General features: G+C 50.5%; 1 protein-coding gene across 2 annotated transcripts in view; it reads right to left on the minus strand.

Annotated features, from left to right (window-relative positions):
- The window catches only part of FBXL20 (F-box and leucine rich repeat protein 20), an 867163-nt gene that overhangs the window by 358138 nt on the left and 489200 nt on the right, over positions 1-19825 (minus strand). For both annotated transcript variants that reach the window (XR_011283101.1, XM_069634719.1), the window contains exon 4: positions 3470-3544. Coding sequence is in view for 1 of the 2 variants with exons in the window: in XM_069634719.1 (XP_069490820.1) it covers positions 3470-3544 (75 nt within the window). In the remaining variant the exon portion in view is untranslated. The remainder of the gene's footprint in view (positions 1-3469; positions 3545-19825) is intronic.

The following is a 19825-nucleotide window of genomic DNA, read 5'->3' on the forward strand; positions in this document are numbered from 1 at the left end:
CGTGTCGTGGGCCTCCCCGAGGCACCAGAGGCAGGCGTCGTGCGAGTCCGTCACCGACATCTTGGACCCACACTCCCCGCACTTCTTGAAACCCGGATGCGGGGTCGAAGACGAAGTAGACATCTTCAGAAGGAATTTCACAAACGAACAGGTTCGAAGAACCGAGAAGAACAGAACTCCAAAGAGTCGAGGCGTTTAAACCGAGAAACACGAAGCAACACGTTCGCGGAAAAAACGGAACTGAGGCTATGGGCGTCGTGCGTCCTACTTATCACATCGGATGACGTCGGACGTCGGAGGAGGTCCTCGACGACGGCGCATCGACGTCATCGACGCAGACGCCGAAAAAGTTTCCGAAGCAGCAGAGCTGTGGTGATTACATGTCATAGATATGGAATACGTCGGAGGACCCAATCCCCTCGAAATGTGCTTACTGCCGGGAGACTCTCCGGGGCAGTCCAAGCCGCCGCCACCATTCTTTGCAAAGCCATATGTAAAGGCAGTACCGGGTCCGTTGGAGAACCTTTGTCGAGGATGTCCGTCAGGTCATCCTGCAGAAAATCCACAAGTGGCACAGACCACCCCAAGTATTCCGTGACCCTCTACATACGGCGCCGGTATGAGGACTCAGCATGGGTGCCAGCCTCAGGCCTACAGAACTCCACCTCCAGAGAGGTGTCCAGACCACTGGCGTCGTGCAGCGACTGACGCAGGTCTTCAATCTGGCTATGACCAGACAAAATCTCATCAGGCACCATACCTTCCACAGACCCCCTCATCCCCTTCAGAGATATAATCCACAGGTTGGAAGGAGGGCACAGAAAAAGGGACAGACATTTTTTGCCTTGGCCAGAGCCTTTCTGGGGGGTTCCACCGTGCCATGGGGTACCTCCGACAAAGCAGCCTCGAAAGGCATGGAGGGTGTTGACGGAATCGGCATCGAGCGTGGCGCCGACAACTTTGACGGCGTCACAGTCCTCGAGGGCGGAGCCCCGAGCATGTCCTTCGACAGCCTGTGCGCCAACGGCTTCCTCGGCGGAGGAGCCTCGAGAGAGTCCCTTGACGACCTCGGGGCCAAAGGCGTCGATGTCTTCCTCGAAGACTTCACAGGCTCAGACGGTCTCGAGGGTGTCGAGGACCGGGAACTGGAACAGGCTTTGCTAGAGCGACAAGGCTTGTGTTACGCTCATCTGGACCCCACAGGGGTGTCGATCGGACCCGGACAGCTGCGGTCTCCGTCAACGTGATGCGTAGTGCAGAGATGACTGTCTGGACTGGCCCGCCTAGTCTGGTCTGCTGGACCCAAAGAAGTATTTTCCTTATGTTTGTAAAAGATGAGCTCTCCATCCTGCGTGTCTTGCAGGGGCACGTAGATACCAGTTACTTCACTGGTTTGAAGGCGTTGGGAGAGTTCCGGTAAGCAGGGACTCTGAAGTCCCAGGTGGGATTGGTAAGTATCAAGTTCAAAGAGTTCAATGTGCCCGATGTTCACTCTTGTCCCCTTCCTTCCTTAAGTTGCAACTGGGTTCGTGAGTAGAAGGTCTCGTAGCTGCTGCTGGCGTTCAGGTAAGAGTGTGTTACCCAACGCTGTCCGGTAACTATTACATGCGTTAACGTGTTGTTTTTCTCCCTCTTTACAGATGCGGCATATGAAGATATGGAGAATACCACCGCCGGTGGTAAATCAGGTAAGTATATGGTGGTAAGAGGTATGTGTTGATTCCCTTGGCTCACCTTGTTATTCTTGTGCCCCTAGGTGCCGGAGGAGGGCGAAGAAATGGACAGTGCCGGATCGAAAGATGCTGTGAGAACTGGCGAGTATGGCGCCGTGCTGGAGATGGCGAAGCGACGCGTGCAGGACTGATGTACTTCTAGGTCAGGAGATGAAATGGATCCAGAATCAGGTGAGGAATTTGAAATAAGTTCGTTTTCTAACCTTGTCCTTTTCTTCCTCTATTCTAGGAGCTCCGGATTCGAGGCGGGTGTGGCAGAAGACTGGATGCTGGCTTCAGGCACGGTGAGAGTCATGCTGCTGGATGCAGAATAACACTAAGCATGTGCTGCTCTTCGGTCGTGGTTTAAAAAGCCTCCAAAGTAGTCCCAGGAAAGAAGTTCCCCAGGACCACACCCGAGTAAAAAATAGTCCCTGTAGTAAAATAGTCCCATCCAGGCCTCACGTTGGCTTGGATTTATTTGCAGCATGGTCTGCATGAGGTAAGTAATTTCTATGAGCCTGGCGCCTATGGCGCCAGGACTGATTTGTATTATGAGCCTGGTGCCTACGGCGCCAGGACTGAACCCAGACAGCCGCTAGCTGGGGCTGCTGGGGTTTTTGTAAATGTCTGGATGCCTGCTCCCGGGGCTGATGGGCTTGATCCGGATGCCCGGGGGTAGGCATCATGACACCTTGTCCGGCTGGGACCTCTAAGGCGCCCGGTGTTCGCGACGACCGCTCGAGCACGAAGGTGCATGAGTGGCATCTCTAGCACGCTCACGGCCGGCGTCTTTCGATGGCGTGGACAGAACGGAGCCCTGTGACTGAAAAATCGCCATCTCCTGCCAGAACGAATCACATTCCTCAGGAGTGGAATGCTTGTTGGGACAAGCAACCCGCTGACGGGCGGAGTCCTCGGATGAGGATGGGGAAGGCGACCTGTGACGGCGCTTCCGCGAGTTCCTCGAAGAAGCGAGACCAACTCCTGGACCGAGACCCCCCCGGACTCACGACGATGTGGAGAGTTGCCCCTCGAATCGTCCGTCGAAAGTCCAATGGATCGCAACTTCCAGGGCTTGGCCACCTTACCCACCAACAGCTTCTTCTTACGCTCCTGCAAGGCCTTCGATTTAAGCGACTGGCAGTCGACACAGTCATCCGTATCGCGGTCCTCCCCGAGGCAAGCGTCGTGCGTGTCCGTCAACGACATATTGGACCCGCAAACCCGACACTTCTTAAAACCCGACCGCGGGGTGGAAGAAGCCCAAGACATCGTCAATACACAAACGAAAAGGTTCGAAGAACCGAAAGAACAGGATTCAGTATAACCGAGGCGCGCAGAGATCTCCAAAGCGAACACGTTCGCGGAAAAAATGGAACTGAGGCTACGGGCGTCGTGCGTCCTACTTATAACATCCAGTGATGTCGGCTCGACAGAGGCCCTCGAGGACAGCGTATCGACGCAGGAAAAAATTCCGAAGCAGCACAGCTGTGGTGTTTACTGTCATAGATATGGAATACGTCGGCGGACCCAATCCCCTCGAAATGTATTTATGATTAAGAATGATGATCCTACAACTGAAAAGCAGGATGCACACACAAACACACAGACAAAGCAGTGGTGCATACAGTAGGGTGGCAAAAAAGGCACAGACCAAAAAGGACCACGCATCCCAAACTGGGAAAATATACAGCATGGAAAGTTAAAGTGCAAAGATTCCACCAACCCAAGAACATACTGTGCAGGTCTCCTACCTCAATGTCCCGCTGGAAATCAAACAAGTCAATTCTTTGCCAGTTGCTGCCATCCAGAGCAAGGACGTTCCAAGCCTTTAGAAGAGAGGAAAGATGAGAAAAATCAGATTGAAATTTTCAAGCCGTACACCTCAATGCAGAACTTCCTAATGGCCTATTTTAATATCCTTCGATGCCTTCATGGTTCAAAACTGTCAACCACAGAACGAATGTTGCCAGTCAGTATCAAATAAGCAGAGGACAGCAGGGCTGTAGCATTTTTACCCAGGATATTAAATTACATACCGATAATATTTCAGGGCCCACAAAACCTGTAAATGCAAAGTAGAAACGTACCAAGGGACACTATACAGCCAATCAACTATTTTACCTAGTACACATGTTAGGGTCCTTTGAGGAGGGCTGTGCAAACATCTAACCTAAAGGTAGGCCAGTGTTTCTCACCAAAACTAAAGACCAGACACTCCATAGTGGTAGCAGTGGCAAAGCATTCAGGCTTAACTCAAGGGAGGAGGACTGAAGCACAAATATTCCTAAGTGTGAAAGACCTGAAGGCATCTTCACACCTACTCCCCATGGATCCTCTTCTCAGGTGGCCAGTGAAAGGCAATCGCTTTTGGATCCTGATGCTGGGGGTGGATATGCGAGGAAGGATCACCTGGGAAAAGGACACTTGGGGATTGGAAGGAGGATGTCATGGGGTGAAAGTATCCCCCCCATTTCCATTTTATAATGAACCGTCAGTCCCAACACCATTTATGTGATACAGTCATCCTTTCCCCTTTACTTCCTTCCAAGATGACCCTAGAAAATGGCATCCATATATTGACACTAGGAAGAAGTTAAATGGGAAAAGGTTTACTTATTCTGGTAAGGTAAACGCATGTTAACCCCACCACCCATATTGTTTCAGAGAAACCTCAGGCCAAAATAGAAAACAGGCAACCAAGATTTGTACAAGTTTCCCCTCAGTCACACCACTCTAGTACTGGGAAAACAAGGAGTTGTAAACGCTAATGACATACATTACTCGCCGTAATAGCATTTCTGATGATTGTATCTGCTTAGATACACATGCTGTGCATATAGTCTGACATCTAGTGTTAATCACAGAGTATTGCATCTTTCGTTCGAAGATCGAAAGGAGACGTTCACATGGGCGTGACTAACTATCCGCAACTTGACGTTTAGTATACCCAATATCCCTCACATGTCAAGGTCACTCCGATTGTGTTTTTTCTGCCGTGAGGCAGCCTTATAGTCAGCGTGAGCGAATACAGAAGGGAGAAGGTGTAAAATATCGATGTTCCTTCTACTCCACAAGGGCAGGAAGGGTGGGCGCATGTGAATCCAAGCAGATACAATCATCAGAAATGCTATTACGGTGAGTAATACATGTCTTCTGATGCTTGTTAATCTGCTTAGAATCAAATGCTGTGCATAGACTAGCGAGCAGTGCCCAGAGATGATGGCGGGATGTGAGAAGGAACAGTAGCAAAGAGATGTTTTAGCACTGCTTGTCCCACCAGAGAATCAGACCGAGTGTGTATCTAGGCAGTAGTGTTGTGGAATGGTGTGTACAGAACTGCAGGTTGCTGCTTTACAAATGGACTCGAGAGGAACATTTGCAATGAATGCTATGATAGCCTCTGTGCCCAGAGTAGAATGTACGCCAGGCGTGAAGGGCAGATCTCTCTTGGCAAGAGTGTAGCACAGTGTGATGCAGTTTACAGTCCACTTTGAAATAGCTGATTTAAAGACAGGGTCCCCCTTCTCTACCAGCTGCCACTGAACTAAAAAACGGGTTTGTGTTCCTTAGTGGCTTTGTCTTTTCCAGGTAACAGATACAGCTCTGCTCGACTCTAGTGCGTGGAGGCTTCCGTTACGCTCACCTGGTATCCACGGGGGTGCCACACGATACTGGATGGAGGTCTAAGCGCTATCCCGCACCACTCTCTGCTTGGTTATGTGCCAGACATTGGGTAGCGCCTATAACAGGAGAATGGAGGATTAGGATACTGGTTCTGCGATGGGTGGACTCACACCTCCCACTGGTCCAAATCCCCTCCCTTGGGGTTATTGCTCACCTTAGGTTTTTGTGCGTTGAACTCTCCGTCTTGCGTCTCTGTGCAGGGGCACGTGGTTGGTGCGGGCGTTCCTAGTTGCTCCACTGGTCCGTGTGCCCTTCTGTCGGGTCCAGACCGGCTGTGACTGACTCTGCCTGCTGTCTTCCAGGTGAGTTATAATGTCTTTTCCGTCTTTATTCTGTCTTTCTTTCCCTCTGTTTTCTTAGTCTTGTCAGCGTCTTGCTCCACTACGTTGTTCCCTAACAATGTCTTTTTGTTTTCACAGGGATGGTTGCGATCTCGGAGTTGCTGCGCCGATGGCCAAGACCACGGTGAGTTATTGATGCGGAGCACTGCGCTGTTCATTGGTGTTAATTGCTAACCTGTCCCTTCTTTGTACAGGTTGCAGTGATGTTCCGGAGTGATGAGCGATCGAAGCGCTGCTTGCCCAGGTAAGTGCTTTGTTAATGCTGACCTTGTTCCTTCTCCCTTGCGGGTTACGGTGAAACCCGGAGATGGGCGAGGTAAGAAGCGCAGGGTGCTGCCAGGACTCGCTGCCTGCCCAGGTAAGAATTGTTATTAATACTGTCCTCGTTTCTTTACCTTTGCAGGTTGCGGCGAACTCCGGAGATGGGCGAGGTAAGCAAAGCGCAGGATGGATTCAGGACCGGTTACTTCACAGGTAAGTGTTCTTGCTCGCTAATGCTGTTCTTTTTCTTCCAGGTTGTTAATGGAATCCAGATCTAGGGCTTCACGATCGGGCCGCTGGAGAACCAGATGAGCAGGAGCTGGACACGGCGAGCGTTACGCTGCATGAGTGCAGAATAACGCGAAGCGTGTTCTGCTGTTTGGGTGTGGTTTAAATAGCCCAGGTAAAGTAGTTCCAGGCCCAGCCACACCCAAAACACTAGACCGCATGGCTTGGTTCTAAAGAACTGAGCTGTGTAGTAGGCCTCCATGTTGGATTAAGGTCCAAAACTAGTATTGCTTTATTCCTGATAATGAGCTTCGCGCCAGGACTAACTCCATGAACGTTTCTGATGGAGTTTTAAGGCCCTTGGGGCCAGTGTGAAGGGCTTTAGCCCCACTGCTGCCAGGGGGCTGTTATACCTGAGGGGGTCAGGGGCATGGATCGTGACAGCTCTCTGCCACGTTAGTGGGGTTCTGGAAAAAAATGGGTAGATCCATGGACTGGTTTACATGGAACTTTGGAATAAAAGTAGGATCAAATCGTGGGTGAGTGCACAGAAGCACCTTATCTTTGTGACTCATGACGAATGGGTCCTGAACTGAAAGGGCCTTTCAGTCAACTAACTCTCCTTATCGATGTGATCGCCACCAGGAAGGCGGTCTTATAGGGGAGTGCTTTAAGGCTAGCCTTCTGCATTGGTTCATGTATAGGTTCATAAGGGGGGCCCATTAGTCTGGCAAGTGCAGCGTTCAGGTCCCACCCAGGAGCTGGGTGGGAAATAGGGGGATGAAGCCTCTTTACCCCTTCCATAAATGCTTTGATTACTGGAATATTCCACAACAAAACCACCTTCTGGGACGTGTTGCATGCTGAAAGCGCAGCTAAGTTGACCTTTAGGGAATTGAAAACCAGGCCTGAATCTAGCAGGTGGGTTAGACAAAGCGTTTCCATTTGCTGGAGTAACAATGCCTGGTGTTAGGTTTCCTTGAGTATGTCCCTGCATCGTTGAGGGAGTTGGAGATGCCCGAACTATGACCTCAGGAGCCAGGCTGCTAAATTGAGAGTTTGAGGACATGGATGCAGTGTCTCCCCCCCCCCCCCCACCGACCCACCCACACGCCTGCCTGGTCTTGCGACAGCATGTTGTAAGGCCATGGCAGCTTCCTGGGAGGGGAGACTGCTATTGCCATGAGATCGGAGAACCAATGTTGGCGGGGCCACCAGAATCATCCCGACTGGCTCTCGGTACATCTTGTGTACTATCCTGTTGAGCAGGGGAATCTGGGAACAAGCGTAGATGAATTTCCCCGACCATGTTATCCTGAGACTGTTCCCCTTGGAGCGGTTCTGAGGGTACCTGGAGGCGTGATCTGGGCATTCTGCGTTGTCCAGCGTTGCGAACAAGACTACCTCTAGGAAGCCCCAGTCTGCGAAGACGTGGAGGACCATGTCTTTATGTAGTCACGACTCGTGCGCTACGGGTAGGAGTGGGCAGGGGTGTCTCTGCTGAGTACGTCTGCTAGAAGATGGAGTTCAACTGGAACGTTTTGAGACAGGAGGAGCATCTTGTGTTTGAGAGCCCATTTCTATATGTTCTGTGACAGTTTGGACAGCCCTAGAGAGCGAGTGCCCCCTTGTTTAAGTAATACATGGTCTGTGTACTGTCCATGAGGACTAGAACTGTCTTCCCCTGGAGGTGTATTTGGAATGCCTTCAGGGCCTTGAGCACTGCTAGCAGTTCCAACAAGTTTATGTGATTGGATACTACCGCTGGGGACACAACGCTGTGCGCCATCTGATGAAGGTAAGAGCGCCCCCCCCCCAGACCCCACCCTGTCTGAGATGCGCCTGTGGTCAAAGTGGCTTCTACTGTGGGGGTGGTGAAGGCTTTCCCCTGCAGAAGGTTTTCCCTTGACCACCACTGCAAAGACTGAACAAGGCATGGCCAGACAACCACTAGATTGTCCCACTGTCCGCTGGCCCAACACCATTGGCTCAAGAGCCACTCTTGCATGGGGTGCATGCACAGGTGAGCGTGTGGAACTAAGTAGATGCAGGAGGCCATCATCCCTAACAGTCGCATGGCTTTGCTTATGGTCACCTTGTGACTGGCTACACAGTGAGGGTTCTAGAACAGCATGTTCTGTACCCTCTCGTGGAGGGGTAGACAAGGCTGTCTTTGGTCTGAAATAGAGCCCCCAGAAACTGTTTGACTTGGCTTGGTCTAGACTGGACTTTTTCTTGTTGATCGAGAAACCAAGGCTGAAGGAGATCTACAGTTTTCTGGGTATTCGTTAGGCATGTTCTGTAGGAATCCCCTGTTATGAGCCAGTCGTCGAGGTAAGGATACACTCGGATGGACTGCCTGCGGAAGTGAGCAGCTACTACCGCCAGTACCTTCGTCAACACCTGTGGAGCTGAGGCAATGCCGAAGTGAAGAACCTTGAACTGATAGGGGGTGTCCTCTATCATGAACCTTAGGTACTTTTGTGTGCTGACAAATCTGAAATATTAAAGTATGCATCTTGCATATCCAATGTGGCCATGTAATCCCCCTGCTCCAACAGTGGGATTACCTCCTGCATTTTTGCCCCTGTTCGCCACAGGGCGCACCAGGCCAGGAGACATCTGACTCATCAGCCTACCAGCTACAACTACATCTAGTATTATGAGTACCAGCTCCGGTCCGGTGACTTTACGCTACCAACAATGTGTACGATGCGTCCCTGCTACTGTTCATATTCTTTCTCGAGCAGCAATAGCTACCAATAGTCTGCTGCACCCCGTGAGAACTCTGAGGTCATTGCAGTCCAGTGCACCACACTATTTCTATACCTGGTAATACTCGCCAAAACAAAAGGTTGTCAACCACCCTACCCTATCCACTATTGTTATACCACCCGTGGCCCCACCAAAGTAAAGCTGTTTCTCCTGTTGCTAGATTTGTCCAGTCTACTGCATAACTTAACCCGCTTATTAGGACTTTGCCAGTATGGCCCCTCTATGCCCCTCCTCCAGTATTGCCTGAACTGCCTTCGAAATCCAATACACCCCCTCGGGCTTGGATTGCCCGACCAGATTACAGTAATTACCTACTGAATACCACCCTAGAAGTGGTTAAGCCATCTCACACTGTCTAGCTACTACCCAATGTTCTGTTTCAGCTTAATGTATACACTAATTGCACAAGAATGCACATTGCTTTGTTACATATGCCCTATCATGTTGTTAGACTTCTGTACTTTTACTGCCTACAGCGGTTATTCTAGGAATGCTTATCATTTCTGATTCTCCAGTTACCAATATTGCCAGTACCATGACCGCCTGGGATTTATTGTCATGGTAGCATGCTGTTATTTCGCTAGCCTCACTCAATATACCTTTTGCCACTTCGTGCCAGCTTGATTCAGAATGCCTACTCAGTATTGTCCGCAGCAATTAAATAATTAACGGCACAACTGTGAGATTCCCCTCTACCTCCCTCTGTATTGGGCGACATAGTCCGATATCAATTGCCACCTCCTTATGAGTATCTCCCCCTTGAACCAGGCAAATTATATTAAAGGATAGATATCACTACTCTAGCTACCCTTGGAGGCTTATAGCTATGTTTGGCTTGTTATTTACTACCAGGTTTCCATTTTGCGTCGAGCAAGCAGGACTACCCTGCTCAGGTAACTCTTACATCGCTCATGGAAAAGGCCTCTCCAGAATAGCTTGCCTTCGTCATCATCCCAGCCCCTGCCCCACACCATTTCTTCCTACCACACTGCCATTTGCCCCTCCCCAGAACCACCTAATTACCCTAAGCCCCACTACAAGCTTTAAAAAATGTTTGTCTACCAAGTCCACAGCCGCATTAGATCAGGACTATGTATCAAATATTACAGTCGACTCGACTACCTTCCCGGCTCAGGGTACCACTAGACTATATCGCCTAAGGACAAGTACTACATTTACCCCTACCATTCATAACTCAGCCGGTATCCTGCCCATTCAGCTGAAGTCCATTCCACCATCGAGTAACAAACAACTTAAGAGACCCTCCGGAGTCACTGCCAAACATCTCGTTGATGCCATCGATCAGAGTCCAAGCATCACCTTAGAACTTCTTACAGAACCACCATGCAACCTCAAAGGTGCCCTCATCAATGCACTTTCAATAGGAGCCCACGCCATCGAAATCCATGACCTCATTATCGAACAACAATTGGACCTACTAGTAGTAACAGAAACCTGGCTTCACCAGGCCTCTGGGCCCCTATCAGCTCTAGGTATCCCACCTGATTACAACATTATCAGGACCGACAGATCTAATGCACAAGGTGGTGGAGGGGCCTCCGCCAGCTCCTCCTCCAGCCCGGCTCCAGTGGCGATTTTCCCACCCGGCGGACGGCCTGGCCTACGGGGAGCTCTGCCCCCGCATTCATCCAACGCCTGCAGCAGTCACGGTCTTCCATCCTCTCTGCTGGACAGTCCCTGGAGAGGCCTCGTTCCATCCTCTCTGCTGGATCGTCCTTGGAGAAGCCTCCTCCAGCGGCGATTTTCCCACTCGGCAGACGGCCTGGCCTACGGGGAGCTCTGCCCCCCGCATTCATCCAACGCCTAAAGCAGTCCTTAGTCTACCATCCTCTCTGCTGGATCGTCCTTGGAGAGGCCTCCTCCAGCTTCTCCTCTAGCCAGGCTCCAGTGGCGAACTTCCCGCTCGGCGGACAGCCTGGCCTACGGTGAGCTCTGCCCCCCCCCCCCCCACTCATCCAGCCCCTGCAGCAGTCACCAATCTTCCATCATCTCTGCTGGTTCCTCCCTGGCGGGGCCTCCTCCAGCTCTGTCCCTACTGTGAGTCTCCTGCACGACAGACGGCCTGGCCTGCGGTGTACTCTGCCTCCTGCACTTGTCCAGCGCCTGCAGCAGTCATCAGTCTTCTCTGCCGGAACGTCCCTGGCAAGGCCTCCAGCCCGGCTCCTGCGGCGATCCCTCCAGCTGGAGACGGACGGGCCTGCCGAGTGCTCCTCTCTTCTCCTCTCCTCATTCGCCCTCTCGGAGACCTGACTTGGAGTCCTCCTGTGCTCTCTATGCCGGCCCGCCTCTATTCCGGCAGCGGGGATCCCGGCTGGGTGAGACCGTCTTGAGCCCATCATCTTGACTCCGTGACTGCTTGGGGTACCTCCTACCATCTCTGAGCCGCAGCCACCGGTGCGCTGCCACTGGAGCCTACCTTGCAGCTGTTCTCTCCAGGTGCCTGCCTTGCTGCTGCTATCCCCTTGTCATCCGTCTCCATTCTGACTACTGGGATCCTGCTGTGCCACTGTGCCCTCCTGGTACCTGCCCTACCGCTGCACCCCCCGTGCCATCACCCTTACATTCTGGCTACTGGGATCCCGGGGGGGGGGGGGGTGAAGCTGCCCAGAGTGCCTCCTCCTTGACTCCCCCCTGCTGCCGGCAGCCCTTCTAGTGCATGGAAGGCATTGGAGCCTGAAGTCACCCATAACATCTAGTGATGCCCGGTGCCACAGTGTTCTCCTGTGCCTGGATCGACTACTCTGCACCCGACCCATCCACCTGTCAAACTATCTCTCAGGGTCCTGGCAGGAACATGATTGCCTCTGTTACCTCCTGCCATCCCTGACCCGCTGCCACCGGCCCGCCCCGCACCGATCCGGCTACTTAGGTTTGCCCTCTTTAGCCTGGCTCCTCCTGGCTGACTACTTGGGATTCTGTCCAGCCTTTCTGCCTCTGAAGCCTGAAGTTCTCCCCCCGCAGCTGCCCAGGTCTCCATCCCCTCTTTGCCGCCAGCAATCCCTTCCCACTCTAGCACGGGTCCACTCACAGAACTTCACTGCTTCTGCCCACCCTCCTTGCCCGACTCTATTCTCTTGTGCCCACACCACTCCTGATCCCATTGCCAGCGGCCCTTCCAATTTAAATGCGAGCGCAGCTACGGTGGACCCCTGCTTCGAACCATCCACCACCTGTGTTCCTCCTCTAGCACCTTTCTCCCAAACCTGGTACTGCCTGCAGCCCCCCCCCACCCCCATCCTCTACTCATCACTCTCCTTACTCATTTCCCTGACCACAGCCCTTACCTGAAACTGCCACTCTAATCTCTGTTCTCTTCACCACAGGTCTCGACAGGATCGAGCCTTACGCACTCGCCCATTCATCGAGTCCTCTGTTAAGCAATTCTGCAAATCTCTTTCTCCCCACCCTTCCTTCCCTCCTCCCCCCCTTTCGCATCTTCTCCTCTCCCTTCTACTCTCCTTTTCCCTCCCAATGCCCAGCCCTTCCCCCTACCCTCTCCCACACTCCTCCTGTTACTCTCCTTCCCTCTCTCACCGCCCTAACCTTTACCCCCCCCACCTTCCATCACTCTTCCCACTTGAACATGGCACTCTGGAATGCCAGATCCATCTGCAACAAAACCGCAGCTGTTCTCAACCTATTCTTCCGCCTTAACCTCCATTTTTTAGGTCTTACTGAAACCTGGATTCCCCCCATAATACTTCTGTCCCCGCTTCCTTAACCACCTTCTCATCTTCCTTTACTCACACCCCACGTACTACTGGCCGTGGTGGAGGCGTTGGCCTCCTCTACCACCCCAAATACATCTTCTCCTCCTCACCATCTCTCCCTTCTTTCCCTACCTTTGAATTCCTCTACAAATCTTTCTCCTCACCCCACCCCATTTCTTTTCTGATCATATACCGACCCCCTGGCCCTCTCTCTTCCTTCTTTGAAGACCTGGATCACCACCTCTCGCTCATCTCTCCCTCTCCTCTATCCGTGCTTGGTGACTTCAATCTCTATCTCCCTTATCCCCCTTAATCCTCTCCTCTCTTCTCTATCCTTGACTCCTACACCTCCTTTCCCCTCTTCCTTCTTCCTCCACCCACTCCTCTGGCTCCACCCTGGTCCTCATCTTCAATTCTTCCTACCCCTCTTCCCCTGTCTCTTCTCTTCCCATCTATCTTTCAGACCTTGCCTTACTCTCTTTCTCCCTTTCTCCTCTTCCACACTCCTCCCCTCCTAACCCCTCCCCTCCAGCTTACTCTCGGCGGAATTTCTGCAAATTTGACCCATCCCTCTTTACTGACACCTGCTCTTCTTTCCTTCCAACTCTCCAAGACTTCTCCTTATTATCTGCGGATGATGCTCTAGCCTCTCTTTACTCTGCTATTTCCTCCTCCCTTGACAGACTCCACCCCCATTCTCTGTTCCGCCCTACCCGGAAACCCTCTCAACCCTTACCACCCGTGACTCCATCTCTACCTCTCTCTCTTCCCTTGGCTGGCTTCCTTTCCACTCCCAACTTAAATTTCAATTTCTCTGCCTTGTCTTTAAATCTCTCCATGGGCTCGCTCCCCCTTATCTCTCCTCCCTTCTCTCCTTCTACTCTCCCTCCCGTTCCCTTCGTTCAGCTGACCACTTCCTTCTCACTGTACCTCCCTCCCCTGTGCCTCCTCTCGCTTCCGCTCCTTCCAACTCCTAGCACCTCTACACTGGAACTCCCTTCCTCTTGCCATCCGCTCTACCCCCACCTTCACCTCCTTCCGCTCTTCCCTTAAATCTCTCCTCGATTCTCCTCCCTGAATCACCTCCCCCCTCCTGCTTCCCCCCTGCTTCCCCCCTCTCCTCCCTATTCTTCCCCTAACTATTGCCCCCTCTCACCCTTCTCATCCCCCTCCTACCATTTTTTCACCACTCCCCTCCCAACCCAACTCCCTCAGTTAATTGCTCTTTTCATTGTTTAGTCAACTGATTCATAATGTATTTGCTTCTACTGTTATTGGTTGTTTATGTAATTTGTTGTTCAATTGTACAGCGCTTTGGCGTAAAGCGCTTAATAAATCAATAAATACAAATACAAAATAATAGCTCAATCCAGTCTGCAAATCAGATCCTGCACCATCGAAGAAATAGGCTACAAACTCCTCTTAGCCAAATTCGCCACCGACCAGAAAACCACATTCAATTTCTTAGCCATTTATAGAGCACCTAACAGTAACACCCACCCTGACCTAGATATACCTTTGCTGCTAGCTACCCATATCAAACCTAATACCAAATGCATCATATCCTTGGTGATATCAATTTAGGATTCAATGACAAACAGGACCCAAAGCAGAAGCCCTACATACTGCACTCAAAGACATGAATTTCACGCTGTTGGTTAATGACCCCATTGTAAAGACTGGTAGGGGTGTCTGTACTTCCGCTCTCTATATGGTAGAGGAGAGGCACAGAGGACCCCAGCCAATATTCTCTATTTGGTAGCAATGGACGAGCAATCAAGGCCTAGCTTCTCAGGAGGTGATGCAGGCTGGTTCTTTATTACAGTGTAGTCCCCGATCCCCCACAAAGGAATGTCCACACACTGTATTACTGAAAACAGTCTTTATATAATATTCAAAGGTATGTACACGATCACAATAACGCACTTTGTACTCGGAAGTCAACAATAAATATATACAATTCTAAAGTGGTACCACCGATGTTATCAAATCTCATTAAAGTGCATCAACTGTACGGTTAAAATGTCACACAGATCAATAACGAGGAAGCCAGCAATAGAGATAGGCCGGAACGTAAGATGGTTGAAACAATAGTCTTATTTCCTCCTATTAAGGTTTTACCCCCCCAATGTACCTGGTGGAGTAGAGTTCTCGGAAGATGCGTCGACCGATCCTTCTTGAGTGACTCCCTTTAAAGCAGGAGCCACGGATCGTCGAGAGGCGTCGGGGAACTCTGCGTTCGGTGTCGGGGAATCTACGGCCCTTCTTGAGTGCCCTCCCTTTAAAGCAGGAGTCACGGGTCGTCGAACGTCCGACGGTGAACAGGTGGAACTACGGCAGTGAAGTGGCAGCTTTGTTCCTAGCGGTGCTCGTCGACGACAGAGCGCTGGCGTCCTGCAAGGAAGAGGCATGCGGGGCACCTCAGTGACGATCGTTCTGGACCGCAAAGAGATGATGAACAACTGTGGTCCAGCAAGGGCGTCGAGTCGGCGGCATCTCTGTGGTCCTTAAGTGGCGGGAAACCCACCGGCGGATGCTCCTCGGCGCGTCGACGGTCGGGCCTTCTCCAGCGGGATAAAGCGGGCGACTATGCAGACAAGAGCGTCCGGTGATCAACTGAAGTTCTTAGGCAAACGGGAGCACGGCGGCTCCGGTCGGCGACGGTGGTCGTCGACAGTGGCGGACAACAGTCCGAGGGCTTCTCTTCGAGATTCCGCGGCAGTCCCCGTCTCGGGTCGGCAGCCTATCGCAGGTCTACCAGGTAGCCTTGGCAAAGATCAGCTGTGCACGATGGTCCCTCATAGCTCGGAAAGAGGGCGCCTTACCAGGTCCTCTCTGGGTCAGTCCTTGGAGGCACAGCAGCTTTCAGATTGTGAAGGAGAGCAACAGCAATTCTTCTCGTCCAGCAGGGCTTCAAGGTCAAGCTTCAGTTACTCGTCATAGTGGACTTCAGCTTCTGAACACGATTCCTAGCAGTGAGAGGTCCCCAAATATACTGTTGATCTCCCATTCATTCCGCTGGGTCACACTCAAGCATCCAATCACGACTAAGGGCAATCATGCAGGCAGGCAATCAGGCACACAAGGTATTCAGGCCATTCGCTTCTCTCCAGACACTCACAACAAGTTATGTGTATTGGGACAAGTAACGAGCCATTCAACACTCCAAACTGGTTTCGGGCAGGGCTGTCTCAGTCATTGTATCAACCACCAGATACTAGACATCCACAACACAGAATGCATATTCGTCACACACTCTATTCACCCAGGTCCCACCCACAGGAGGTACCCACAACATACATCACAGGGAAGGCTCCAGCTAGTCTGGCCGGGCCTTCACAACACCACCATATATGGAACTTCCATCCAACAGTCAGTCAGGGGCAAGGGACAGAGTCAGGGCTTCCCAGGACTTTGGGAAAACAAGGTAATGGGTAATAGAAAGCAAGAGGCCGCAGGGGCCTTTTTGTTTTCCATCTGTAATCAACTGATCCCAATGGCAGGGCTGGGGTATCCCAAAATGGAGGATACTCCGCGCACCTGTCAAATTCAGCATGGAGCTGCCACCAACCCATACCCTGCTCTGTGGGCCACCCACAGGTGCCCAAAAACATACACTAGGGGCACAGGGTTGCACCTCCACTCATGGGGGTGCCATAAGGGTATCCACAGGTCCGTTCACCAAACCAAAAGAGAGCTGCACCGCCAGGAGTCCCACATGGACTCCTGCGCAGAAAAGATGGCAGAACATATGATAAAAAGCAGTAAAGGACAAGGATACGGAGGCCCTGTCCCTCTGATGCATTTCCAGCATCACACCCATCCAAAAAAGGTCGAATCTTGGACTGGATACTTCAGCTAAACTGCAAAATATCCATTTAATCAATTGTTACCCATGATTGGACTGACCACCACAGCATCAACTTCACTAGAAAGGAGATGAGCCCAGTAACAACCAAGGTAACAGACTTACGAAACAAGGAATACTCCTAAGCTAGCAGCTGAAAAACAAGCCCCCCATTATAACCGATGCACTGATTTCCAACAACGTCATAAATAATAACCCCGACCTATTGGCAGAGACCTATCACAAGTGCCTCACCGCCACCATCGCCACGGTAGCACCACTAACAACCAAAACACGTTGTGCCGACAAACAAACAAGTTTCTGGTTTAATGAGGAATTAGTCTCACTAAGACTACTGAAAAGATCACTTGAACATAATAAAAAATCCCCTACAACAGACTCTGCCAATGCCTTTAGAGCTGCCAACAAAATCCACAAAGGTATCTACAATCTACAAGTCATAACTCACAAAGCTAAGGCATATAACACTTGCATCAGCAATGCCACATCCAATTCAAAAGAGCTCTTTTCCATTCTTAAAAATGTGGAAAACCCAATCCCAGCCACTACACTCCTGCCAACTCCAGCAAGGAATGGTATAGTACCATCCAAAATGCACTAGCATCCAAAATTGAGCTACTCCAAAAGAAAAATCTTAGCAGATAAAAATGTGTGTAATACCAACCTAAATAAAACTAAGGAACATGTGAACCCTCCTATCCAATTTACCCCAGTTCCCCAAGATACAATGGCAGATACTATCTCCAAACTAAAAGCCTCAAATTGCAAAGGAGACAGCTTCCCAGCCCACTTAGTTAAACTCTGAGCCACCCCTCCTATCCTCCATTATCACTCATTTTGGTAACACCTAATTCAACACCAATACAGTGCCAGCAAGTATAAAAGAAGCGCAGGTGACCCCACTTCAAAGAAAAAAAATATATATATAACTTCCTTGATCCAACTGTTCCTACCAACTACCGACCAATAACCATGGTACCGTTTTTTGCTCAAGATTATTGATAAAATAGCATGTAATCAAATTCACACCCATCTTGAACAAAATCAGGTCGATGGAGCTAGACAATCTGGATTCAGGCCTAACCACAGTACAGAAACGGCTCTCCTGGGTCTGACAATCCAAATAGATACCATCAGGGACTCAGGCAAACTCTGGGTTCTACCGTTAAATCTATCCGCTGCATTTGACTTAGTGGACCATGGCGAACTTTGTGCTACTCTAGATAAGGACTTCTGCTTCTCTAAAGATACCACCCTATGGGTGAAATCCTTTCTGGCAGAGCGCACATCTAGAGTAAGCATTGGGAAAGAGACAACTGATCCCATTCCAGTCCCCATTGGGGTACCCCAAGGGTTTTGTCCCTCACCCACTCTATACAAATCTTACACAAAGCTTCTCTTTTCGGCCTTGGATGCCATGGGTGTCATGGGTGTCATCCAGACCAACTTTGCAGATGACACCCAGATCCTCTTACCACTCTAAGGGGGCTAAGTCCGGGATACGATGACCATAAATAAGATTTATGCAATAATTCAAAACACCAGGAGTATATTTAGATGCTAATCTAACTATGACCAGACATGTAAGCGCTCTATCGTCGTCTACATCTTACACCTCCAAAATGACCACCCTGAGACGACAGTTCCCGACTCCCACAAACTGCATCACTCTAGCCAGTGCCCTAATACTATCCAAGCTGGACTACTGCAATGTACTCCTACTAGGAACTTCCAATGCCAACATAGGGAAACTTCAACTAATGCAAAACAAAGCGCTACGAGCCGCCTTAGGAATCAAAAAGTCGTCCACATCTCCAATATTACGAGGGAGAATCATTGGCTATCCATCAAGGCCAGAGTCATTTTCAAATCGTTGTGTACCACCCACAAATGCCTCACCAACAAAGCACCCATTTACCTAAACAACTCAATAAGCAAAAAAGCCACTAATAGAATGCTCATATCTAATAAAAAGTTGCTCTTTGCTGTACCCAGTTTCAAAAGCTGCAGAGGGGGAGGCAGCAGCTTTCTAGTCATGGCTCCAAAACTCTGGAACGAGCTCCCACTAATTAAAACTGAAGACTCCTTTCACTGCTTCAAAAAATTACTGAAAACCTGGCTATTTAACCAATACTAGTCAAACCACATTTCTTCCTATACCTACCCACCCTAGGCCCAGATAGTTGCCTCCCTAGGGCTGACTGTTACCAGAATATGCAAATTGATCATGTAATGTTTAACCTTTGTGCTCTGTACCAGTCTCTTATTGTAAGTTATTGTAATTTTGTTGAATAATCTTTCTTTGAAAACTGTCTCTAACAACGCCTTGATACCCAAGGGTTTGGGCATTTAACAAATGTAATAAATAATGTCAATCTGAATTTTTGCAGTTTGCCAAGTCTAATACAGACCACATGGTGAGATCTTTTTGGGAACAAGTACGTACACTGAATAAATACCATTGTTTACCTGGTGAATGGGGACGACTTCTACAGTGCCCTTTTCCAGAAGGATCTGCACCTCTTCCAGTAGGATTCGCAGGTATATTAGTGATAGACGCCTGCTCTTCAGTGGGTGGTATCAAGGTGGCCGGTGGAACTCGATACAGTAATCGTGGGCGACAGTCTTTAACACCCACTGGTCTGATGTGATCCCCCCCTCCCATGCTTGAATGAATGACAAGCGTCCCCCGACCAGGGAGGCATGGGAGGGAACCCGAACCAGCGACTCACTTTGCGGTGGAGGCCTGGGAGATTCTTGAAGTAGAGTTCCTGCCTCTACCCATGCCTCTGTGTTGACCTCTCTGCTGGTATTGGCTGTTTCGCGATAGCCTTGGCCGGAGGACCATGGGGTACTTCCAGAGCAATATGGACTATGGGGAGAATGGGAGAAGGATTGACCGCGAAAGGAACAGCAAGAATTTGAGCCTCCTCACTGGTTGAAGGGCTTGGCTGTGATTTGGCTGAGACTTCAGCGTCTCATGCTCTTTCTTAGCAGTCTCCAGGGCATTGACAGCCTTGCCAAATAAGTTGGAGTCTTCGACAGGTTTGTTAATCAGAGAGACCCGAGTCTCTGGTTTCAAGCCAGAGTTCTTCAGCCAGGCGTTTCTCTTAAGAAGAGTCCACTCGGCTAGAGTACGCCCGCAGTCTCAGCAGCATCTAGAGTGTTCTTGAAGATATTATGGGTTACCTGCCTGCCCTCGGTCACGACCGCCACCAG

Source organism: Ambystoma mexicanum, chromosome 13, assembly GCF_040938575.1.
Source record: "Ambystoma mexicanum isolate Mex_15411 chromosome 13, UKY_AmexF1_1, whole genome shotgun sequence".
Lineage (NCBI taxonomy): Eukaryota > Metazoa > Chordata > Amphibia > Caudata > Ambystomatidae > Ambystoma > Ambystoma mexicanum.